The sequence below is a fragment of the Zootoca vivipara genome, chromosome 14 (assembly GCF_965207765.1).
Source record: "Zootoca vivipara chromosome 14, rZooViv2.hap1.1, whole genome shotgun sequence".
NCBI classification, from domain to species: domain Eukaryota; kingdom Metazoa; phylum Chordata; class Lepidosauria; order Squamata; family Lacertidae; genus Zootoca; species Zootoca vivipara.
The window spans coordinates 11,696,780-11,722,591 of record NC_142597.1 but is presented as its reverse complement, the minus strand read 5'-3'; the positions used below and the strand labels follow the sequence as shown (position 1 = coordinate 11,722,591).

Genomic DNA, 25,812 nt, shown 5'->3' with positions numbered 1-25,812 from the left:
CTGAGCTGTGACATCAGAGCTCTGGCTGGGTTTTTTTCATCCTCTATGAAAACAATGAAGTGTTGTGTTTCCTCGCAACTCACCTGAGAATTGAATTCTATTCAGTTCAGAAACATAGAGAAAGTGCCTGAAGGACTACTCTCATAGGGGCATTGCAAAGCCAGTCATGAATGAAATCTTGTTATTCAGCAACAAGTGGGATATCAGAAGCGGCAGAGAAATAGCAAAGGATCTAGGCAGACCTTAATTTGTCTTCACCGGGGGGGGGGGGGGGCAGGATGCTCCCTGCTTTGGGATGTGGTGTGAAAAAAGTCTCCAGAACTTGTCATCAAATGGTAACTAGCTAGGTTGCAGTTAAACTCTAGAGATGCTCTTTCCAATGAGAGCTGTGGACAATCCAGAAAAATCCAGGATTCATAGAATTAACATGATGAGAAAAGTGCAGTACTGCTAAAATTCAGGTGCTGGTTCTAAGCTTTTGAAAAATAACCAGCCTGCCATTTTTTTAGTATTCATTTCTGTAGGTTTCCAGCTTACCAAACAGTAAGAAAGACTTGTTCAGGCTGCCTGGTTGAAAAAATTACAATCATACTATGCCACTGTGGTGATCAGCTTAAAGGCAAGGGAGTGCCTAGAACAGCTTCCCCCAACCTGCTGGCCTCCAGATATTTTGGAGTGACAAACACATGCCTGATTATCTTCTTAAAGCCAATTAAATTAACAGGGGCAATTAAAAGATGTTTTTATTACTGATGCACTGGGTGGAAATCTGATATGTGGGCACGTACCCAGAGACAATTGTACCTGGTAGACTGGAAATTTGATTTCTTCCACTTCCTCTTCTGAAGGAAAAATACCAGTCCAAAGGTGGGGCATCGGGCTGCTCTAAGCGTGAGGAGCAAAGAGAGGAAGAATGCAGGGACTCTGTGGGCCTAGCAGCTTTTCTGAGGGTGTGAGAATAGGGAAACTTAACTAAGTGACTTCATGCCATGCTTCCTACTCCAGCCGCTCCGGAAGCAGACAATGTGCTCCTTGGCACAAAGCAGGGCTGTGAGGCTATTTTGCCTGTTGCACCCCTTTAGCTGGGGGAGAATCCAGACCCAAGAGAGCAGAGGGGCTGTGCAGAAATCATCCAAACAGATGTTCTTTTCCGTATGGGAAAATGCAGTGTAAAACAAAGAAATAGTCTCCTGCTGAAGCCCAACATCTGTTTGAAGCTGTCTGGCCCTGGGTCAGACTTTAATTATTCTGACAGGTCGCTTCATGCCCTTAATTTTCCATGAAATCTGATTCAAGAGGCTGCTTGTCTGCAGGCAGCTCTTGGGGTTCTCAGAGCAAAGTTGCACATGACCCAGGTGCTCCTTGCCAAACAGCCAATGTTTTCTTGAGACAAGACTTCTTTTTCTTTTCTTTATAAAAATCAACTTGCGCTTCTCAGGGGGAAAAAAGGCCATTGTTGAACTGTTAACAACACGGAACCCTCGAATCCTGTTTTCTGTGGAAAAATAAAAATGATGGAGACATAGTTTCAGTAGCGCTTGCTGGATGATCTTCTTGCCAAGGTTTTGATTCCTTCTTAAAGCTGCATCCAGAGACACTGTAGAAAATTCAGATAATTTGTACCTTTGCCTCTGGACCTGGCTTGTTTCTTCTTCTTTTACTGAAGATCAAGTTACTGATATACAAAGTTATTCTGCTTCCTTCTCTCTCTCTCTCTCTCTCTCAGCTTTTTCTTCTATCAGGTACTTTTCTGAGGCAATAAATCACAAGCCCCGACATGTAAGCGTGCTCTCTGCTTTCCCCCCCTGGTGTAACTGAACTGGCAATGAGCACTCGTCCTTTTCAACCTCAAAATCCTGGCTTGGGTAAGTCTCATCTTGCTCTAGGAGCATGAAGAGCTTTCAGGAGTGGCTTTCTCTTGGCACAGAATGCGTTTCAGAGTCTCACAGCCATAAGCTTGCACACCGAAATTCTTGGCAGAAGCCACTGAGATGCAATTTGGAAAAAATATCCTTATAAAAGAAGTAGCTATAGTATCATATTTGCCCATTTGCAGCCTTTCCAAAGTGCCAGGCTAATAAAGTATTTGACCCAGGTGGCGCTGTGGTTAAACCACTGAGCCTAGGGCTTGCTGATCAGAAGGTCGGCGGTTCGAATCCCTGTGATGGGGTGAGCTCCCGTTGCTTGGTCCCAGCTCCTGCCAAGCTAGCAGTTCGAAAGCACGTCAAAATGCAAGTAGATAAATAGGGACCGCTCGGGCAGGAAGGTAAACGGCGTTTCCATGTGCTGCTCTGGTTTGCCAGAAGCGGCTTTGTCATGCTGGCCACATGACCTGGAAGCTATACGCCAGCTCCCTCGGCCAATAATGCAAGATGAGCGCGCAACCCCAGAGTCGGTCACGACTCGACCTAATGGTCAGGGGTCCCTTTACCCTAATAAAGTATTTCATTAAGAGTGGAAAGGCCAATTCACCCGACATGGCCAAGAATGCAGTCCTGCAAAATCTTGTAACATTAAAGGAGGGGAACCATACCTGCAAACATGGGAGGGACTCATGCCATGGCCAATCAGGTCTCATGTGTGTGTCCAGCATGTGCCCTCTATCTAGGTAACAGGTATCTACTGGGACACGCACAGCAGACTATTAGGAAACTGACTATTGTGAAAAGTGAGGCTCATTTTTAGAGGGTTAAAACTGCCGACTCTCTCGTGGCAGGAGGGGGCTTGTGGGGGCGGGATGGAAGAGGGCGAGAGAATATGAAATGTATGTCTTGTTTTATTTTATAAAATTAATAAAAATTATTATTAGAAAAAAACTGCCATGGGGGGACTGCAAATCTCCCACCCACAATAGGCCAACTTGAGCAAAATGACTGCAAAGTTACTCCTCTCCACGCAAAACCTGTACTCACTTTTAGCCAGGAATGCCTGTAGAAGAGGTGGTACTTTACTACCGGATGTCACAATCACAGATTTCCCCCTTGCTACAGCCTTCAAAAACATTGCACGTTTTCTAAATGGAAAGCACTTTCTAGTACAACTTTCTAGTACAATGTCGGCAGATTCCCCATGCATAACAAGCACACACATTTTGCTACATACAAATACAGCAAGGAGCTCTGTGTTACCTGATGGTCCAAGGGTGGATTGTTACTGGAGAGACAGATTGAGGGTAGCTAAATGCAGCAAGTACTGAGTATGAAGAGTGGGTAAGCTGTTAACATTGAAGAGTTGGCAAGCAGTCTTGAACGTTCTGATAGCAGTTTGCTTTCATGCGTAGATTAAAGGAGCCAAAACAGAGTCTATGAGGTAGATTTCCACTGGGCAAACACTCTCTGTAGAAGCACTATCACCTGGCCAACTGCACTGGTGATGCCCAGGTGTAAATGGATAACTGGTTAATAGCTTTGCCTTCTGATGGCAGAACAAGGCACTGGAGTCTGCTTATCAGACTCCCTATTTCAAGACCCTAGGTGTCATACACTAAGACCAATTACAATTTTCCCATGTACAATAACTCTGCAAAAGACACATGTGCAATCACCCGATGTTGTAATCTACATACATTTTCCACATGCTGTTTCTAAACGGAAGTGCTTTCTGCACAAGGAAGTCACAGCATATGAAATACTCCTGCTTTGCAATTCTTCATGGTCCAGCCTGCAATTAAAATGCTGTGCAGACTGAATCCAAATCTTAAGTTTCATTTCTCAAGCATTCTAGCCTTCTTTTACCCTTCTAGTTAAGCAGCTGCGGACCAGATGAGTATTGGGATGGAAGGCCACTGGGAACCTCACAGAAAGCACTTCTTGACATTGCTGAAAGGAGAAAGAGAGATACACTGAACTAACCCAACCCAGCTTTTAAAGCAAACAAACTATTATATGCTAGCCAATCAATTATATTCATCTTTGGTACCGAGCTACATGACTTTTTAATTTAAAGAATTCACGTAATAATTTTTGTCCAGTTGTGAGACTACAGCACTGTAGTTGCGGGACTACATGTTAAGATCAGAGATAAGCCTCTGCCGACTTCCATGGATTGAACTTTGGGTGGTAATTAATGGATAGGTGCTTGTCAAAAGGGCCTGCAGAAACTGGGCCAGTTCAGGGCTAGATGCAACTACCTACACTTTCTGTAGTCAACTGAGATAAATTTTAGGCTCTGGGGTGTGCATGTGTCATTTTACTGAGGGGCACTTGCATGCAATATATTACTCACTTGATCGTACTATTAGGGTTGGAGAAGAGTGGGAATTCAAATTGAAGTCATTTTTTCTTTCTTTAAAGAGAACACTGTTTTACATTACATAAATTGAGTAACCATATTTAGTGATTAATAAAATATAGATTCTAGAAATCCCTAATGTGGCACATATTATTTAAGGCTTATAGTTCATATATGGTAAACTATTATGGCTTTGCAGTAGAAGACTGCTTTGCCAGATATACAGTTAGTGGAGCCTCATTATCTTTCAAATGCTTGGTGACTGCTCAGGCTCATTATCTTCCTATTTACATAAATAAAATGTAAACTAATGCAAATACCTATTAGTGCTGTTCATACTGGTTCAAACCTGGCTGTAGCTTTTTATTTTTTATGGCTCATTAGTACTTCCTTAAAAAACCCTGCAGGAATACCAGGAGGCAAAATCTATTCAGTGACCCTTGAGAAGGGTAAGCCTAACCTTTCCAAAAAAACATGCCTGGGTACACCTATTCTCTATTAATTCTTTCTCCTTTTATGTAGCCTTTGAAAAAGAGATTTACAGTGGTGCCCAAAGCAAGCAGGGAGAAGGATGTAACCTAGCTGTGGTTCTTGAGAATGAGGGGGAAGGGGTTCATCACTTCTGGAAAGGGATGACAAATACCCATTATCTCTCTACGACGCGACTAATGCAGATGCTGGAGAGAAAACAGTTGTGGAATATTAGAAGAGGAAGAGCAAATAAGAAGGAAAAATGCCAGTGGTCCACAGGATAAAAATAATCAAAGCTACACCTAGAATGCAAATGGAGTACTAGATGGAAACTCTTCCAAGTTCATGTCACTCTCTCATTGAACACTCGCACACAGCAAATTAAGATGCAGATTTATTTTCCTTCGTTAAAATAACAGGCGATTCCCCAAAGCCTTTTCCCCTACTTCCTGCTACACAAAATAATTCTGTAAGGAAACAGGGTGGATTGTCCTGCCATTTTCATGGATCACTCCAGAAAAATATAGGGGCCTCCCCAAGGCTGGGCAGATCTCAACATGACAGCGAGGCACTGTATTTATCTGGTACTGTGTCTTCTAGTAAACGTTGGAAGTCTTTTATAAAAAATGATGGCACTGCAGGATGGCTGGAGTAAGTAGGTAAAATCAACACTTCGCCTGGCCAAGGGAACAGGGAATAGTAAAAGCAATATAACAAAACATGCAAACACCATTGAGAGATGATCCATCTGTACAAGTCCATGTGCCCAGGGGGCTCTGACAGGAACATAAGGCTTGGCTTTCTTTCTTTTCATCCTGTTCAGGGTTTCATTTAAAAAAAATTGTGGGGTTTTTTGTTTTTGTTTTTTATAAAAATAAAAAAAAATGGTCTTTAGATAGACTACTGAAAACAACTCTGAGAGTAGAGCACTTTCTTCCTCAAGAGTCACCTTATGGAAGAGTTCAGAAAGGGTCAAATATTGACCAATAATGGCTTGTCTGCTTTGTAATCTCAATTGTGGCTTCAGCAGGGAGGCAGGATGGAAATTCTTCCTCATTCAGCCGGTTTGGTTACCAACGAGAGCGGCTGGGCCTGCAACATAGCCAAGGCAGCTTGAGAAGATGGAATGGCTGCAAAGGAAGGAGGCGATGTCAGGAGGGCAGTGTGGGGCATGGAGGCAAATGGAAGGGGCCTCGAGAGGAGTGACGATTGGCTTGTCAGGCTAGAGGAGGAAGAGGAGGAGGCAGCCTTGCTTGACAGGAAAGAAGCAGAGTGCAGAGACAGGTGGGCTCTGCCTTCAGGCTTGGTAGTCAGGGAGAGAGGCTGAGCCTGTTCAGAATGGGTGGCAGCAGGAGCTGCAGGTGATGCCAAGGCTGTGGAGGGAGTGGCTGGAGAATCCAACATGCTGCCATGAGAGGATGCAGGGCTGTCACAGGACTTGTCAGCTGGCAGGTATGGCACACAAGGCTTCTTGCTCTTTGACACCACAGAATCTGTTAGTGACAAAAAGAAAGAAAGTTATTTATCGGTTAATTTGTATCCTTACACGCCCAGTGACTTGCTCATGGCTGCCCCATGAGCGACATGACATACAACTGTTCAATTCCAAATGCGTTACTACGTTGGCAATGCTAGATTAAGCAGCAGATAAATGCCACTTCTATGGCCAGGTAGTAAAAGTAGCCAAATTGTTAGATGGGGGGAAGTTCCTTTGCTACAAAAGCCTATTTCCTGTATTTGAAAGAAGGCATTCCCAGTCAGTGTTGCAAACCGGTGTAGGAACTGGTTTGCATCAGAGCAATATTTCCACAACACCAGAAATATTATTCTCTGGAAGATTCTCTAGAAGGCCACACTGAAAGCCCCTTGAATTCAACTTCAAGGATGCTAGACAGTTTTAGGGATTTTGAGAGTTTCCTTAGTTTTATCTCATAGAATTGTAGAGTTGGAAGCGATCCGTCAGGGTCATAAGAGTCCAGCCCCCTGCAATGAAGTAATCTCAGCTAAAGCATCCATGACAGATGGCCATCCATCCCCTGTTTAAATATCTCCAAGGAAGGAGAATCCACCACTTTCTGAGGGAGTCCATTCCAGCTCATAAAGTCAGAAAGTTCTTCCCGATGTTTAGTCGGAAGCTCCTTTTTTGTAACTTCAAGTTATTGGTTTGGGTCCTACCTTTCGGAGCAGGAGAAAGCAAGCTTGCTCCACAAGTCTTTGCTCTCACAAAAGCTAAAACTGGTCTACATTTTAAAATGTACAGATCCTGGAAGTTCTTGCACGAACTCTAAAAGGTTCAGAACGACCGGCTTCTGCACCACATTCAAATCTGGTTTCTTTGGATTCTCATTTATTTGGAAGTGGCACCCCTCACTTAGAAAATGAGAGCAACTGTTCAAAAGTTCAAATGTAGGTTTTTTTTATATTAAGGGCATATCTTGTTCATTATTCAAAGTGGGGGGGGGGAGGACTTGCTCAGTGGCCAACTCTTTTCTCTTCTCCACCTGCCTCCTCCATCTGCTTCTCTAATAATCCTAGTTGGCATCTTGCTATCCCTGTGTCTAGAAGGAAGCTATATAATGCTTGTTCTTAAGTGTTTGTCCTGTGATGGGAGTAATTTACACTTCATTTTCTATTTTAGAAGGATTGGAGAGGGGACTGACAAGCAGCAGCAAATATTAGGAATTCCAGACTCTCTGTTTCCCTTCACAGTGAGGGAAAAATTAGAATTGCCATGCCCATTATGGACTGGGGCCAGACTACAGAAGGGCAAGGCATTGGTACTTACTCCCTGTTTCTTGGATTTGTTGCTGAGGTTGTTTCTCTCTTTTTCTCTTCTTTTTCTTACCCTGAAAGAGATAAATTTACAAAAAGTTGTGAAAGGAAAGGAAAGGAAGTCAAGAATATAAGACTACTACCAAGTTTCTCTATTATGAGTTGTAAACTTGAATGAAAACAACAACAACAGTGGAGTATAGGTAAAGGAAGAAAAGCAGAGGGAAATACCAGGCCATTAAGAAGGTTTACATACTATCATAACTACGTTTATTTTGGTTATAATTATGCTTGGAAATCTAACTGTTTTTTGCTTAAATAGGAAGAAGACTGCTATGACAAAGAACCGCCATCCAACCAGCAGCATGCATCTTGAAGAAACTGCCTCGTCACAAAGACAAATTCTTCAAGATGCATCCTGCCAGTTGGATGGCGGTTCTTTGTCATAGCAGTCTTCAATGTGGAGTTCCAAGGAAGCATTAAACCAAGCATAGGCAACCTCAGCCCGCCAGATGTTCTGGGACCACAACTCCCATGATCCCTAGTAGTCAGGGATGATGGGAATTGTAGTCCCAAAACATGTGGTGGGCCAAGGTTGCCTATGCCTGCATTAAACAAATGCTTAGAAAGCAGTTAGCTTAATCCCTCTACAAAAACCCTTGGAAACGTATGTGCAAGTGTTCAGCAAACACTTAGAAGTCAAGTGGTGGCTACCAGCAGGGCTTTTTTCAGCTGGAACTCACTGGAACTCAGTTCCGGCACCTCTCAGTTGGGCACCATTGCCATTATAAGAGGACAAAGGTTCATGGTGACTTCCGCCACCTCTTTTTCTAGGATAGCTACCAGGGCTATCTCCCCCCTCTGCTACTATTCCCCCCCCCCAATTGCCCACCTAATCCCATACATCCATTTCCTTATTTTAACATTGTTGTCATTCCTCTGCTTTCTCCTTGTTCCACTTCTCTCTCTCCATTTTAAAAAATCTCTCCAATAACAACAACACCCATGAAATGCAACTTAACTTGTTTGATCACAAAAGGGTAGAATAGATTTCCTGGAGCCAATTCTTTATTTTTTTGTAACAGAATACATACACCCCTGATTATAAACTTACATAGTTATCTCGTGCAGACCAAGTTGGGTAGAGCTGAGAATGAAGTTGTCGCTCCTTCCGGGCTAGCTCATAGTACTTGGCTTGCTCCTCACGGGACAGCGAATGCCACTAAAGTATGAGATTAGCAGAAAAGATACTGTAGAAAGTCATCTAATGAAATTTGCGGTGCCACCTCCCCTCTCTAAAAATATGACTGAAATCTTTCCTTTCCTTTCTACATAGCTACATAGTTTGAAACAATATCCTATGTTTGGCTCAAGACCTACATATGTGCTATCTAACTAGATATTTGTAGTGTGTGTGTGTGTGTGTGTGTGTGTGAGAGAGAGAGAGAGAGAGAGAGAGAGAGCGCCACCCCCCTGCTTTTTTATTCAGGATCATCAGATCACAACAGTGCAGCAACAACTGGTAGAATGACTGCTCTGTGCAACTCTTAAAGGTACAGGAGCCCTTCAGAAGCTATATGCCTCCTTGGAACACAGTGCCCAGCCTTCCTAGTTTGTCCACATATTTCCTGCTGACAATGCAAACCTCCTCATGCCTCTAGGGCCTCTGTGAAATATTACTTCAGTCATATCTTCTTTTTGATCTCTCTTTTCTTCGATGTTGTCTCCATAGCAGGTCCCTGCTTTTCAGAATCCTGCCTGCATTGTCCCATCTTATGTAGCTAACATTTCCCACAGCACCCCTATCCCTCCACCCATAGCCTACAGGACCTCTAGACATTCCATACTGTGAAGTTTCTCCAGGGTTTCAATTTGCCCCAGTTCCAAGCATCCTCTTTTTCCTCAGGTTTCTCCCCCCAAAAAAAACACACACCTAGTTTTCCTTCAGGTTCTCTCTTTGGTCCACTGCCTCCTCCACACCCTTCCTTCAGTCATCCTGCGGTGGGTTCCCTGCCCCTGGGGACTCTGTCCTGGCCTGTTCCACAAAACCTTTAAGGCTTATATGCAAAGTCTTCATCTCAGCTAAACTGACAAAAATATGCCTTTCCCCACAAGAAGCTGGACTTCGAACATTCTAACAGCTTGGTTCCCTGAACAGTTCCTGGACATCCTAAGCCAATACAGGAGCTCAGCAAATCGGTACGTGAGAATCCATTGCTACCAGAACAACAGACTATGGATGAAACTACAAGCCAACTCTGTACACGCAGCCCAGTAGCCTAGATGTCGAGTAAAGAAGCCAATAATTTGTTTTGTACCCTTCTTCCTAGAATCTGGTTGATAGCTGCACTCTCTTTCAGTGTACACTCTGCCACCACCTTGGCCCGCATCTCCTTCATGTACAACATGAATGCATTCAATGGTTTTTTTATATGGGGTTTCTTCTCCTCCTCCTTCTTCACAATAACAGGCGTTTTTCTGCAATAGTAATATCTTTCATTACTGTCCCATAGTCCCAATCATAACCCACAGGCTCTCTCCTACCAATCATGTGCAGGCAACAAAGAACAAGATGTTCGGTGAAGAATGCTCTTTCTAACAGGCAAAGCACCTCTACTAAAAACCAGTCAGGGGGTTAGACCACGTGCATATTGTAATGCTCTTTCAATTTGTTCCATGTCTGAGTTAAGAGAGCATGTTAACAATGGAAATGGCATCTTTACAGCAAGTCCCCCGTCCCCCAAGTATTTAGGAGCTCTAGCTGTGTGAAGTGTAGCAGTCATGTTTTTGAGAATTCTTGCTCTTGGGTACAAAAGAAAAAAAACATGCTGCATAATGGCTGTAATCATATGTAAGAGTTATTAAGTGTTACAGCTGGAGTTGGGCAGAGAGATTGTGCATGTGGGCAGATCTTGTCGCAAGGATGCAGTACTTTTGTAATACCTCCATGGGAAGAGTAACTTGTGCTCCAGTTCATGCACACTGCTTCTTGCAACATATGTAGACCAAAACCCTGCTGGTGCTACCCTGTGATATAAAGTAACTGAACCAGCAGCCTGGATGAACAAAAATCTCTTCACCCACTGCCAAAAATAATAGAGAGAAGGCAAGCCTCTAGGGAGGCTATTCTATTACTGGGGTGCAATCACCAAAAGGCCATCTCTTTACAAGTCACCCACCCCACTTTGCTTTATTAGCACCTCTAAAGAGGATGTGTGTTCTGGAATGTGAATGCCTCTGCCATGTGTCAGTTGCTTCAAACATCTTGTATAGATGGATCTTTTTTGCCCAGGCTTTCCCTGAACCGTACAATTTGACCCTGTTACTACTGGATTATTATAGTTTGTTGTTTTTTTGAGGAAAAACCCAGAGTGTAGAATAAAAAATGGCAGTTACAGCAGCCTTCCACAGCTAGGCTAAGTTGTAGTGACCTTATGAAAAGGGGTGGAAATTCAAAAAAAAATAAGGTACTTTGAGAAATAATAATTACACTGCAGTGATAGTGGCCCCTTTCCCATTATATAATAAAGTATCCAGGCAGCACCTGGCTAGCCTATTACTTACGAGCTTCCTTCAGGACTCAAGCTGGGTTGTGTAGGCTCTTGTTTTACAATGGGTGACACAATGGTGGGATGTGGGATTCCTGAGGGATGAAGTCCATGACCAGGAGGAGGAACCATATGAGGAGAAAACCTGCTAGACATCAAACTGGAGCACAATTAAAAGTGAGATGCTGAAACCAAATACCTCTAAGCTTAACCATTTCAGACTCTAATCATCATCATCGTGATCCTATTTCCTCATGCCCTGCTTTCCAAAAATACTGAGTTTCCTAAACATTTCCTATCTCTCTTTTTTGTGGTACCTTGCCAAGCTTCTAGAGAACAGTGAAGCAGATGACCCAAGGATTATGCAGAAGGTCAATAGCAGAGATAGGAGGCAATACTATAAACAATCAACTTATTACTGCCCCTACTGAATCACAGATAACTTTCATCAGAGCTAACACTTGAACTACAAGGGGGGAAAGTGAATATACACCTGCACATTATATCTTTTTGCCTTTATTCTGAAGCAACAACATACATTTCTCATACTGAGTATATTTGAATGCTAATTTATTTCTGTTCTGTTTATCTCTGTTCATTATTAGAAATATGTGTTCATTTTTCCTTTACAAGCCAAGACTTGGCTTGACATTGAGTATAAACACAGATTAATGGGCTAAAAAATGTTCCAGTTTTTCTATCCCCTGTGGCTTTATTTCCCATTCAGTATGCAGTCCTTTTGCTGACATGACAACTCCATGCAATCTAACAGACAGTAGCATCTCCTGGAGAAAATGGATGATTTACACACACATGGAACAGTAACCATTTCTGTAGGTGGGAGCTCACATGTCTGAATGCTCTTCCATGGGGGAAAAACCCTTCACAGAGAAAACTAGATGCCAGGCAAGAAGCATCTGGCTTAGTCCTCTGACACACTGTTTTTATATGTGCTGAACTCTTTTTCATGAGAAAGCATGTCCCCATGTAAGCTCTTCCCTGCCATCTAAAGTGGTATGTGACAGACATAAGTTCACCACCTCAGTGAGAATTAGGCCTCTTTCTCCTACTTGAACCCACCTGGACATTGAGGCATTCATAGCCAAGGCAGGGTATGGATGTCTGAACCCACCTGGAGGAATGGAATACACTGGCTGTCCTTGCCTAAAACAAACAAGAAAAACAAAATCAAGAGCAGGTTCTTCAATGCAATTGCCAGCCACACATCCAAATACATTTATAATCCAAAATTACATTTTTTTAAAAAAATCACTGTCTATGAATTTAGGTATCAATCTAGAAAATGTTCGTGTGTTAAACTAAGATTAGGCCTGTCAAGATTCTACTCAGCCATGGAACCACTGAATATGCATGTAATCTACTATCAGGCAACAGTTTTTCTTATTGAGAATCACAGCTTTCAATGTTTTTAAAAATATAATTTTTGCAAATAGTGTGGCAGTTGTTTTGACTTGGAAAATATAATATTAATGGCCAGGGAAGGCTTTTATATACATTAACTGTTTGTTTATATATTGTAAGTTGCTTAGAGTTACCTGGGTAAAACAGTGACTAATAAATTTAATAAAATAAAATAAAATAAAAAGCTCTCCATATACTCAATGTAGTTAGTGTTGCTGATCCTATTCATCATCAGACTCCAGACCACACATCTTACCCCCCCCCCACCCCAACTTCAATCCTCTCCACAACCACATTCCATGGCCGAAATGACAAGTTAACTGAAAACCTGAATTTTGGAAACAAAACTTATTATACCAAGTAAGTGAACATATACATTGACACATATCTACACTTACGTAGTTTATTCCAAACACACTTGCTAAAACAACTATCACCTCCAGCCAAGGACTCCTTGAATATATGAGAAGCCCAATACACATACAGAGCTTCCACAGATACATACTCTATTCACTTCAGTGGAGGGGGTCATTCCCTACATGCAAAGGAATACATGCAGAGAATACTCATGGAACTCTGAATAAGGGCACTGTCTTTTAACCCTTTATGGTGTCTCGTCTCCCCTCCATTGGGATTGCTGAGGTGTGTGTGTGTGTGTGTGTGTGTGCACAACACGCTCAATTACAGCTACATCAAAATATTGCATTTCTCCACTGATTTAAGGTGAACATGTCTCAAATCCTTTCTTGGGGGCATTTAAAAATAGTTTCTCACTGTGAATGAGGAAATATCCATATTAAATTGTTTATTCTGTCCTTTTTCATAAAACCATGCCTCTTTCTTCCTTTCTATTTACTCCGCTCCATTTCATTCCACCTTCTCCCTGGCTCCCAAGCTTTCAGGTTGTTTCCCTTTTAGTCAGTTAGTATCCCATGGCCAATGAGTCCTTCCCTTGATTATTTTTTCCTGACTGAAGATTTTTTTAATATTCCTGCAAACTTCAGAGTAACCCTGAGTCTGCCAATACCTCCCTCTTCTACATGGATAGTGCCATTTTTGTTACATGTGGATGAGCACAAGAAAGCTTGAATCGAAAATAGAAGAAATGATGCAACAGACTCAAAACTTACATTAAAAAAACCCCACCACTTAATTGTCACTTCTAACATTTTTATAATAATATTTTATTCTTTTTCCATATAGAAAATTACATTTGTTACTCAACAATTATATTCTAATTCAACAAAACTAATGACTTTCTGCCCACCCAACATCAACTTCTGACATTTTTATTGACAGGAAAATAATGACTTTCTTGACAGATAAGTAATTTAAAAATTAACACCTGTAGAAGGCAATAGAAAGACCACTAGCCATGTGAAAATATAGCAAAGTAGTCTTTGTCTCTAAATGCTCTTGATGATCAGAAATCATTTTTCCCCATGAATAAGGGACTGGGCTGGCCCAGTCTGTGCTGTTCCAAAGCTCTAGGGAATTTTGGAACCTTCCAATCTTCAATTACTCAGTTGGGTGAAGAAAGCATAGGATACAAATGTGATAAGTAAATAAATAAAATCTAGCTCATCATATTAATCTATAAGGTTTAGTACCTTATTCATGTGACTCATCCTAACAAAGCAAAAACCACAGAGGTCCCTTGAGCAGATGAAGAGCTAAGAACCAGAGATTGTGGTTTTATGCAACTGCAACAGAAACTTATTTCAGATTCTCGCTGATCATAAAAAAAAAACAACCCGGGGGGGATTTCCACAAGACCAGAGAGGAACAGTTCCTACTGGGCAGGGGAGCAAGAAATGAATAGATTTAAACTGGTGGTTCTTACTGTGGTACGAGCCACCCCAAGGGATGAGGAATTTGTCCAATGGCGCCAGGAGACAATGGGTAATACGGAGACAGCTCTGAAGGGTGAGGTGGTCGTGGAATTCCTGGTGATGGGAAAAAAACAGTTGTGATGCCCCCAGTCCAACTTTCAGTTTCTAACTGGAATCCTACCTTACCTGAATTTAGAAAAAATATAAACATGTTTCCCCCCCAGGAATTTCACACGGTACTGTAAGCATGTAAACTTGCATGCTTCTTTTAACTTTGTTCTGTTTTGATTCTCATAACTATCTAGTTAACAATTATCTGGCAATTTACCACATGCTGGCTGGGGGTTTTCTGGGGCGGGGTGTTTCCAAGCGTTCTTAAAACTCACCTGTCTTGGGGTCAATTTCAGGGGAGAGATGGGAAGGTGGTGAACCTGGTGAGAAGTGGTCATTACTGTAGGTGATGAGTGGCGTCAGCGGGTGCATATGATGTGGATGTTGCACTACAGGAACTTTGTTTGACTACAAGAGAAAAGCAGAACTTTAATGCACAATTGATTTGCGTTTTAAAATCTTCTGTGACTTTAGAGAGAGAAAGTCAGCCAAGAAGAGAAATAAATAACTTTTATTCATACCAGACTTCCTGTAATAATATCCAAGAACTTTTCTCAGGTAGAATGTCCATTATCAGCCTTGGCAGGGATGTGTGCACTATTAAAATGGGCTATATCATTAAGTATTTTGTCATGTATTAAATATAAAGTAAATGTTTAAGTTTTGAAAATGGCAAGGAATAGTTTTATTCAGCTAAAATCAGTAATCTAATTCTTTTCTAAAGGACAAAATTACCCAGTTTGGAGAGATCCTTCCGGACCTCTCAACTAAGGTTTTCACAATCCTGAATCTTGCCTCCAATTCCAGATAATCTATGAACAGGTTAAATACTACCAGTCCCCACATATATCCTTGGAGAACTCCACTGCTGACTTCCCTCCATTGTGAGAGCTGTCCATTTACTCCTGTCCTCTGCTTCCTGTTTAGCCAATTACAAATCCATTATCCCATGACTGCTAAATTTATTCAGGAGCTTTGGCAAGGGACACAGTCCAAAAACTTTTGGAAGTCAAAGTATATAACGTCTACCAGATCCCAGATCAGCCCTATTTATTTGCTTCATACTCTCAAAGAATTCCAAAAGTTTGATGAGCTAGATTTTGTAGAAGTCATGCTGATTCTTCCACAGTAACATTTGTCCTCCTATGTGCTTAATAATTCTAGTTTTAATGTTTTCCAACAATGTACTTCAAGTACACATTATGCTCACTAGTCTGTAATATCCTGGCTTCCCCCAACTCCCTTTTTAAAATTGTTATGTTGGCTAGCCTGCTCTGGCAATTCTTTCATTCCTTTGTCATCTAGTGTTTCATCTGCATACATTCTTTTTCCACTTGTCTTATTAATTCGAATTTACTTTGCCATAGCTTATGTTCCTGTTTATTCTCCTTGCTTGGACAAGACTTCCACTTTTTAAAGGTGCAAGCCTTCTTGGCTTTCAGTGTCTCCTTTACTTTGCTCATGAACATCACTGGCACCCTCTTGGATTTGTCTATTCCTTTCCTAATCTGTACCAGGCCTGCTCCGGAGATTATCCCCTCATTCTACTGCACAATCCAGGAGTAGAACTCAAAATGAGACCTTAAAATCACTTCATGAGAAAATCATGAAGTCAGACACAAAAAATTGAGAAGAACTTTAAACAGGTTCCTTACAACTGGAGATGAATTGAATTATATATTTTTTTAATTTTCCACCTACAAAAGAAAATCAGGATCATAACCTGAAATACTCATTCTCTTTAAATCAATCTGTTCCTGGTAAAATTTGGGTCATTTGACAAAAACTGTATAGAATGTGATGGAATAACATTTGCTTTCCAGTTACTAGCACACTGTAAAACTGGTTGAACAGTGTCAGGAGTATGGGCAGGAGTCAGGCGCTGGGGCCTGTAGTGCTTTGCAGGACTGGGGCCTGCCTCAGCTTGTGCTGGGGAAGCAAGGCGTGGCCACACAGGTGAAGACCTCAGCTTGTGCTGGAGAGGCAAGGAGTAGTCACCCAGGTGAGGCCACTTGAGATCTCACTGCACCTGGTGGCAGGAGCTGGGAGGGTTAAAAGCTCAGCTTTTCCCTTCAGCTCTTGGCCACAGCAACGCTATCCCTGCCTGGTTGCATCTGGCCTCCTGCTCCTTGGACCCTCGCCTTGTCGACGCCTTGCTCCTCGACCCTTGGACCTTCGCCTTGCTTCTTGTTCCTTGGACCCTCGCCTTGCCGACGCCTTGATCCTCGACCCTTGGACCCTTGTCGATGCCTTACTCCTTGGACCCTTGCCTTGCCTTCGCCTTGCTCCTTGACCCTTGGACCTTCGCCTTGCTTCTTGTTCCTTGAGCCTTCGCCTTGATCCTTGCTCCTTGGCCCCTTGCCTTGTTGACGCCTTGATCCTCAACCCTTGTACCTTCGCCTTGCTCCTTGCTCCTGGGACCCTTGCTTTGCCTTATCCTTGCTCCTCGACCCTTGGACCTTCGCCTTGCTTCCTGTTCCTTGGACCTTCGCCTTGCTTCTTGTTCCTTGATCCTTCGCCTTGCTCCTTGCTCCTGGGACCCTTGCTTTACCTTCGCCTTGCTCCTCGACCCTTGGACCTTCGCCTTGCTTCTTGTTCCTTGAGCCTTCGCCTTGCTTCTTGCCCCGTGGACCTTCGTCTCTGCCTTGCTCCTTGACCCTGCAACTGCCTGCTGCTGGACCCTCAGCCCTGCACCTGTTCCTGCTTCTTCACCACCATCTTGCCTCTGGTCCTGACGCCCGCCGACCGGACCGTGACAAACAGCACACAATTTACCAGTCTTGAAACAACTCTGTCTACAAGTCCATTTCTGAGCACAATTCAGTACTGGTTCTTAAAGTCTTAAAGTAACTCAGGACTTTAAAAGACACCTTCTACTGCATGAACCTGCCTAGGTTTTGAGATGGTTTTTGTAGGCCCTGCACTATATTCATCTGTCTTTGGAGGCAAGGCAGCTGGTAACCAAGTTGGGACCTTTTCAGTGGTAGTATCTTGATTTGGAAGCTTCTGCCCAGGAAGACAATCCTGGTACAATGCCCTTACAATGCTGAGTAAAGGCCCTTTTATTTGCAAATGTTTTTGCATCTTTAGTTTTACTTTACTTTTATGCAGTAGGTTTAGTTTTAATGATTTCAATAATTTTACTGACATTGTTTATTATCATTTTATTTTAAAAGCTGTTTCTAAAGCTCCTTGAGTGAAGAGAGGGTAATCAAATCAAGTAATTGTAACAAAATAAAATGAGTATCCCTCAATAACTATTCTCTTGCAGTGCTTGGAAACAGGATCCATGCCACAAGACATGCATGACTCCAGAATTGTGCCCCTCAAGGTGACTGCCATGACTGTAACAACTACTGTGAAATCTCCCTGTGATGGGGGTTTCTCCATATTATTACAAATTTCCTAATGATTATTTTATTATTACAACTTCACTAATGATAAAGGGTACAAAGGGTTTTAGGCAAGGGGTAGTACCTTGGGGAGGGGACACACTGTGCTCCTCCTGGAGTAGTTTGTCCACCTTTGGTCCCCACCATGCACTCAGCTCTCACCTGTGTCTCCTAGAAGCAACAGCGTCCACACCCTGTGAAACAGCTTTGACTGGCCTGCTAAACCAGGTGAGGGTAGCCAGTGGGTCTCAAACCCTTGGTGATTTAGGGACTTCCCCTGTATGCGAAGACAGGCTCCAGTGGATTGAGCAGACAGGATCAATAGTGGGCCCAACGGTCAAGAAGGAGGTAACTGCACATGCTGTAGTGAAAAATGAGGGGCAGATGGGGCTCGTCAACCTGGGAAGGTAGCCCATCTGGTAGATGGAAGACCTCTGCTGCCTTGCAGCTATTACTCATTCATGAAAAAGCCTTTGGGAATAAACCCTGAGGAAAAATCTGTACCTGCTACCTTGTGGGACATCTTCAGGAGAAGAAAAGGCTAAGGAGTAAACCCTATAAAAATCTGGAGTCCCTAAGACAGCTGGATGGCGCCTTGTGTGCCTCCTTCCAGGAACTCCTGCAGCCAAGCTGGTGCCAAACATATTGCTCTGCTTTCCTTTGGACCACATCAGCAAGGCTGAAAGTGGGTTGTTGTCATCTGGGCAGCCCAGGACCTCCATACATCCTGCCCAGGCTTGCCCCCCCCCCAGAGGTCACTTTGGTGCTGCTAACACAGTGGTTTGACTTCACACCCAGAGGCACACTCCATTGTTTCAAGACAGAGAGACGCCAACAACAAGTGCAAGTATGCAGCGTGAATTTGTGCAATTTCAGTTTCAATCAATGTACTGTAGTTTCAGTTTCAATCAACTTGTGCTTTCTCAAGAAGGTTGCATATGGCAACAAGATGATTTTCAAGGAAACAAACAATCCCTATATGACAGTAGTGGTAAAGCCAATGAAAATAGTTTGTCCACACATATACGGTATGCCATATGGCATTTAACTATATGCTTCCAACTTTCCTATCACCAAGAAAACATGGATGGGAAAGATGGGAAATGGATTCATGATAATGGGTCAACAATTTACCAATTTTAAAGATGGGAAAGTGCCTAGTTCAAAAGACAATCTGTTAACTGCATAGCACAGAGGTTTTCAACCTTTTTGAGTCCACGGCTCCCTTGATCAACTATATTTTTCTGCAGCACCCCTGTGGGGCTCAGGAGTCCTGTTATGTCACTGCTTGCTTGCAGAACTGTCAGCCTCTCATCCTTTTTTCAACACCCTCCCTATGGGAGTGTTTCATCAGCCTTCTCTTCCCCTCTCCTTGGGAGTCCTCTGGGCAGCCAGAGCTGCCACCCCTGGTCTCTGAGATGCTTCCCCCCCCATCCTCTCACACTGCCCCACAGGGGCCTGGGACTTGTTTGTCCATTACCAACAGCAAGGGCTGGCTGGCTGGGCTCCCTGACTCATCTGCTTGCTTACTCCAAAGGCCACCTCACCTCCTGGCAACCAACACCAGAGACACCATTCACCTGGGGAGCTTGTAGCCAGGGCTGCTGCAACAAACAACTGTGCAAACCTTTGGGAGGCAGAGATGCAAGAGGGCAAAAGAGGAGGGAAGGAAAGAGGGACAGAGGCCAGTGTTGCCCGCAACACCCATGACTATCATTCAAGACACCCCAAGGTGCCACGGCACACTGATTGAAAACCACTGGCATAGCAGAAACCTCAAAACCAATGCAAAGTAGAACCCTCAAGGGAGCGAGCCAATAAAGCAAACCCACAGCAAAAACCTCAAAGCCCAGCGATCGTTCTCCTTCCCCCTGAGAAGACTGAAAGCCCAAAAAGTCCGTGGCGTCAGAGCTGGTGGGAGTAAAAATTTGCTGCCAGTCCTCCCCTGCCTCTGACGTGGTTGACCTCGGAGAAACCCACACCTCTTCTTCAGGATCCTCAAATCCCGCTTCCCACCTCCATGGAGAGCTGCTCTCTGTGACCTCTTCCTCCGGCCCCTCCCCCTCCCCCTCCCTTTCCATGTGCCAGGGCTTGGGCCTGTGGGGGAAGAGGGCGTGGAATTCTTCCACTAAGAATTCCTCCTGTATTTCCGTGGCCGGTACCCACTCATTGTGGGATGGCGGAGTGTCTTCCCATGCCATGAGATACTCCAGCCCTCTCACACCTCTCCTGGAATCCAGAATCTCAGTGGCCACGTTGAGTTGCTGGGTGCCTCCCCTCCCCCCCCTCCCTCGGGGGGCTGTTCGCTGTCTCTGAACCTGCTGCTTTCCCTGTACGGCGACAGCAGCGATCTATGAAATACTGGGTGCACCCTCATGTCTTCCGGCAGTTCCAGCCTGAAGGCTACCGGATTAACCTGTTGCGTGACCGTGAAGGGTCCCAACCTTCTGGGTGCCAACTTTTTGCACTGCCCTCTGGTCGGAAGGCCCTCAGAGGACAACCAAACCTTGTCCCCCACCCTGATGACCTCCCCCGGTCGCCTGTGGCGATCTGCCCCCTTCTTGTACGCTTACTTGGCCCTCTCCAAGTGCTCTCTGAGCTGCTGGTGCACCGTCTCCAGTTCCTCTGCCCAATCCTCTGCCTGTGGGCCCTCCTCCTCCTCCCACTCCCTCTCTGGGAAAGATCTGAGGTCGCGCCCGTAGTTGGCCTTAAAGGGCGACACCCCTGTGGAGACGTGCACTGCATTGTTGTAGGCAAATTCTGCCAGTGGCAGGCGATCCACCCAGTCCGTTTGCCTCTGGCTGACGTAGCATCTCAGGTACTGCTGCAAAATGGCGTTGACCCTCTCCGCCTGTCCATTGGTCTGCGGGTGCCGGGCCATCGACAAGCTGACCTCCACCTGCAGGAGGTTCATGAGCCGCCGCCAGAACCTGGAAACAAATTGGCGGCCTCGGTCCAAAATAACCCTTAAGGGTAATCCATGCAGTCTGAATATGTGGTCAACAAACAGTTCGGCTGTCTCTTCTGCCGAGACCGCCCTGGCACATGGGATAAAATGGCACATTTTGGACATGAGGTCCACCACTACCAATACTGCTGTTTTGCCCCTGGAAGAAGGCAGGTCTGTGATGAAGTCCATGGACACCACTTCCCATGTCCTGTGCGGTGTGTCCAATGGCTCCAGCAACCCGCTGGCAGGTATCACAGCCCCTTACATAGTCCCGCACATCCTCCCTCACCCCTGGCCACCAGAAGTGTCTCATGACTAAGTGAGTGGTCTTGTCCCTTCCAAAATGACCCGCCGTTGGGTTGTCGTGCATCTGCTTGAGGACCTTACCTCTGATTTGGGTGGTGGGCAGGTACAGGGCTCCCCTGTAAAAAAGCAACCCCCTTCGTTCTGCAAAGTCTTTGGCTTGCTCCCTCCCCCCTCGCAGATCTCTGAAGATGCGGGAGGCGAACTCATCTGCTGCCGTCAGTGCTGTGAGTTCCGCCTCGCTCACCACCGCCGCTCCGCAGGACCATGCCGACAGGGGAAACACGTGTCGGGGTGCTGGTGGCAACTCCTCCTCCATGTACTCTGGCTTGCGGGAGAGGGCATCCGCCCTGACGTTCTGCTCCCCCAGTATGTAGTGGATGGAGAAGTTGAAGTGTGAGAAGAACTCTGCCCACCGTATCTGCCGCTGGTTGAGCACCCTGGCTGTTCTCCAGAACTCCAGGTTCTTGTGGTCCGTGCACACCTGAATGGGGTGCTTGGCGCCCACCAGGAAGTGTCTCCAGTGTTTAAACGCAGAATGGATCGCCAAAAGTTCCTTATCAAACACCGTGTAGTTGCGCTCTGGCTGGGTCAGCTTCCTGGAGAAAAAGGCACAGGGTCTCCACTCTCTGTTGGCATCCAGTTGCAGTAAGACCGCTCCCACCGCTCGGTCCGACGCGTCGGTCTCGACGCGTAGGGGCGCGTCCTGCACCACGTGGAACAGGTTCTGGTCCGAGGCGAACGCTCTCTTGAGGCCTTCAAACGCTGCTTGCGCCTCTGGTGTCCACCTGAACTTCTGCTTGCCTCTCAGGCAGTCAGTGATGGGAGCCGTAACACGAGAGAAATTCTTGATGAACTTCCTGTAGAAGTTGGCGAAGCCTAGTAGTCGTTGGGCATCCTTGCGAGTCCTGGGGCTGTGCCAGTCCAGGATGGCCTGCACCTTGTCTTTGTCCATCGCTAGCCCCTTGTCGGACAGCTTGTAGCCCAGGAAGTCCACCTCCTTGGTGTGAAACCTGCACTTCTCCAGCTTCACATACAGGTGGTGCTCCTTCAGGCGCTGCAAAACCTCCCTGACATCCTTCACGTGTTGTACTGGGTCATTTGAGTAGATAAGGATGTCATCTAGGAAGACCAAACAGTTCTTGAAGAGGAGGGAGCCTAGGACGTGGTGCATGAAGGCCTGGAAGCATGCTGAGCCCCCTTGCAAACCAAAGGGCATCACCCGATATTCAAAAGAGCCCAGAGGCGTGAACATCGTGGTCTTCCACTCATCGCCTTCCCGGATCCTGATCAAGTTGTACGCTCCCCGCAGATCGAGCTTGGTGAAGATCTTGCCCCTGCGCGCTGCTGTCAGCAGATCGTCCACTCTGGGCATTGGGAACGCCACTGGTTCCGTCATACTGTTCAGGCGCCTAAAGTCCACCACCTGTCCTTCCTGTCCTTGTCAGGAAGAATTTCAGTTGTGAAAATGAATGTATTGCCAAGAATGTTATTTTTGTTTCAAACGTTGCCAATTATAGATAAGGTGGAATGTTTTAAAGAGTGGCAAAAGGTTCTATCCAAGTTTATATGGCAAGGGAAAAAACCGAGAATTATGGATGGCATGCTTATTTATGGTATGACAAGGTCAAGAATCATAAAAGTTTCAAAAATCATGTAATTAGGAAATCATTGTTAAAGGTGTGGATCAAATATAAAGATTTATTAGAGAGGAGGACACCCCTGTGGATTTCACCGCTGGAAGCTAAGGCTCATAAAAAACTGACCACGGAGGCCAGGTGGCCCAAGTATAGAGACATTTTGGTGGAGGAAGGAGGCCAGTTAAAGTTAAAAACATATGACCAGTTAAGAAGTAAGGTAGATGACTGGCTCCAATACCACCAGATAAATGAAATGTATAAGATAGATAAGAAAAATGGTTTTTCACAGGAAAAATCCAGGCTGGAAACAGAACTGCTAGACCCAAAGACAAAGAATCTTTCCAGAATGTACAATTTGCTGCTGCAGTGGCATACGAAAGATGAGCAGACAAAAAAGGTAATGATAGACTGGGCAAAAGATGTGGGACATAATATTATGATGGAGGATTGGGAAAGGTTATGGAAAAAGAATATGAAATTTACTGCATGCACGGTTTTAAGAGAAAATATGATGAAAATGATGTATAGATGGTATTTGACTCCAGTAAAACTTGCAAAGATGTATCATAACCAGGACAATAAATGCTGGAAATGTAAAGAGGCAATAGGAACATTTTATCATATGTGGTGGACGTGCCCATTAGTAAAGGACTTCTGGGAAAAGATTTATAATGAATTGAAAAGAGTTCTTAAGACTACGTTTATTAAGAAACCAGAGTCCTTTCTTCTGGGCATAATGGGAAGAGAATTACCTAATAAAGATTGGAATTTGTTTTTGTATGCCACAACTGCGGCAAGAGTTTTACTAGCAAAGTACTGGAAGACATCCGAGTTACCTACAGTGGAGGAATGGCAGATGAAAATGTTGGACTATATGGAACTTGCTGACCTGACCGGGAAACTACGCGACCGGGGAGAAGAGAAGTTGCAAGAAGATTGGAAGAAATTTAGAATATATTTTAAGAAGTATTGTAGACTTGACATATGAGGGAGATTTTTAGCAACTATACAGGCTGTAGATTATGAAATAAGAGATTTAAAAAGTGGAACCTGTAAAGTGGAACTGATATTGGAACCGTTAAAAAGGGGACTCGAGGAGGTCCATTAAGGAACTATGAAATCTACAATTATGAAATTTTAATATAATATTCTTTTTTGTAGGTTATATGTCATTATTGTTTTTTATTTTTTATTTTTCTTATCTGTGTTTGTATTTCCTTTTTTGCTGTTATTTTATGTTACACATTGGATGTGGTTATATGGAGCTGGAAGTATGATTGTCATGATTGATCTTTATTATTACTTGAAAAATCTAATAAAAAATAATTTAAAAAAATAAAGTCCACCACCAGGCGGCGCTGTTGCGTGTCCTTCTTGTCCACCCAGAAAACCAGGCTGCCCCTGCTGCCTTGCTTTCTCTGATGAACCCCCGCTTGAGGTTCTTGTCTATGAACGCACGCAGATCCTCCAGTTCCTGATCCGACATGGAGGACAGCTTGGCAGGGGGTAGCGTTGCCCCTGGCACCAGGTTGATCTGACAATCAAAGGACCTGTGCGGGGGCAGGTGGTCGGACTCCGCTTCGCTGAAGACCTCCTGTAGGTCCCAATATGGTTTGGGAATCGCCTCTCCCCCCTTGACGTGCATGGTGGTCACCGTGGCTATCGGTGGCCCCTCCCCTTGTTGGCGCTGCATGCAATGTTCCAGACAAAAGTCAGACCCAAACGTGATGCATCTCTGGTGCCAACTGATGGACGGGTCGTGGCGTGCCAGCCAGCTCATTCCCAGCACAATGGGGGGGGTCAGAGATGGTGGTGACGTTGAATGCCAGTGTCTCTGAGTGCCTTCCCACCGTCATTTTCATGGGGGGGGGGTCTGGTGGGTGATGGCCCCTCCCAGCAACTACCTGCCATCAATGGTGGAGACGTGCAGGGGGAAAGTCCAGCTGCAGAAGTTGGATCTGGTGTGCTTCTGCAAAATCTCTCGAAAAAAAGTTGGCAGAGGCACCCGAGTCGATTAGCGCTAAAACCGTCAGTGGGTACCCATTAGGGAGTGTCAGAGTCACTTCTAGAACCACCCCTGCTCTGGGGGGTGTGGGCTGGCGCTGCCCCTCTGTGGAAGGGAGGGTGGGAGGGGGCTGGTTTCTGTCGATTGCGCCTGGCTGCTGCCCCTTGTCTCCTGCAGCCAGGCTGTCTCGTTTCCCTGCTGTTGCGTTGAGTCTGTGGGGGCGGGCATAACAGTTCCCGCCCTTCCCTGCCATTCCCTGCGATGCGGACAATTCTTGACGAGGTGGCTGGGGGAGTGGCACAAAAAGCAGTTCCCTCCCCTTCCCTCCTTGCGTTTCTGCGTCGCCGGGGTTTGAAAAGCCCGCGCGCTCCTCCGATCTCCATCGGTTCCGGATCTGGGACGGGTCTGGGTGGGGTTTGGTGATGTGGTCTGTCCTGGGAGCGTGGGAACCAAGGTCGGACTGCGCGCGTCGCTTGTTTGTCGTTCCATCTGGATTCCTGTCTCACCCCCACCGCCAGCGCTGCTTTACTCAACTCATCCATATTCCGCGGTTTCGGACCTCTCGCGAGCTCATCCTTAACGTCTGCGTGCAAGCCCAGATAGAAAGCTGATTTCACTGGGTCACTGTGCAGATCCCACCCCAGTTTGTGCACCAGCATGGTGAATTTTGTCCAGTATTCTCTAACTGTTAATTTCTCTTGTGTCAAATGATGAAGTTCCTCTTTGGTCGCTTCCATTTCACTGTCGCTAGCGTACATTATTTTTAAAGCTTCTAAAAATAATTTTGCGTTCTTCATGCACTCATTTTTTTGCGCGATTAGCGGTCTGACCCATTCGCGTGCGGCACCGGTCAAATGCTCCACAATAAAGGAGACTCTGTGCGCGTCATCTGGGAATTCCGCCTCATGCAATTCCAGTGCATAGTTTATTTCCGTCTCAAATCCTAGGTACTCTCTAGGGTCTCCGCTAAACTTGGTGACTAGGGTCTGCCCCCTCCTCACTTGGACCAGCTGCTGTTGGGGCGCCCCCCCCCACCTCTCGCGGCTTTTTCCTCATCCAACTTTTTCTGTAGCTCCAACACCATCACCCTTAGCTGCTTCTCGGTCTCATCTTTTGTTCTCACCTGCTCCACCAGC

At 45.0% G+C, this 25,812-nt stretch overlaps 1 protein-coding gene across 1 annotated transcript in view; it reads right to left on the bottom strand.

Moving 5' to 3' along the window:
- Positions 1 to 5,082: 5,082 nt before the first annotated feature.
- The window catches only part of TCF7L1 (transcription factor 7 like 1), a 76,848-nt gene continuing 56,118 nt past the window's right edge, over positions 5,083 to 25,812 (bottom strand). Inside the window, exons 5-12 of the mRNA XM_035140045.3 lie at positions 14,662 to 14,794; positions 14,287 to 14,389; positions 12,102 to 12,185; positions 11,038 to 11,181; positions 9,792 to 9,951; positions 8,588 to 8,695; positions 7,487 to 7,547; positions 5,083 to 6,194 (exon numbers count right to left, since the gene is read on the bottom strand). Coding sequence (XP_034995936.1) covers positions 5,755 to 6,194; positions 7,487 to 7,547; positions 8,588 to 8,695; positions 9,792 to 9,951; positions 11,038 to 11,181; positions 12,102 to 12,185; positions 14,287 to 14,389; positions 14,662 to 14,794 — 1,233 coding nt within the window. The 3' untranslated portion in view covers positions 5,083 to 5,754. The remainder of the gene's footprint in view (positions 6,195 to 7,486; positions 7,548 to 8,587; positions 8,696 to 9,791; positions 9,952 to 11,037; positions 11,182 to 12,101; positions 12,186 to 14,286; positions 14,390 to 14,661; positions 14,795 to 25,812) is intronic.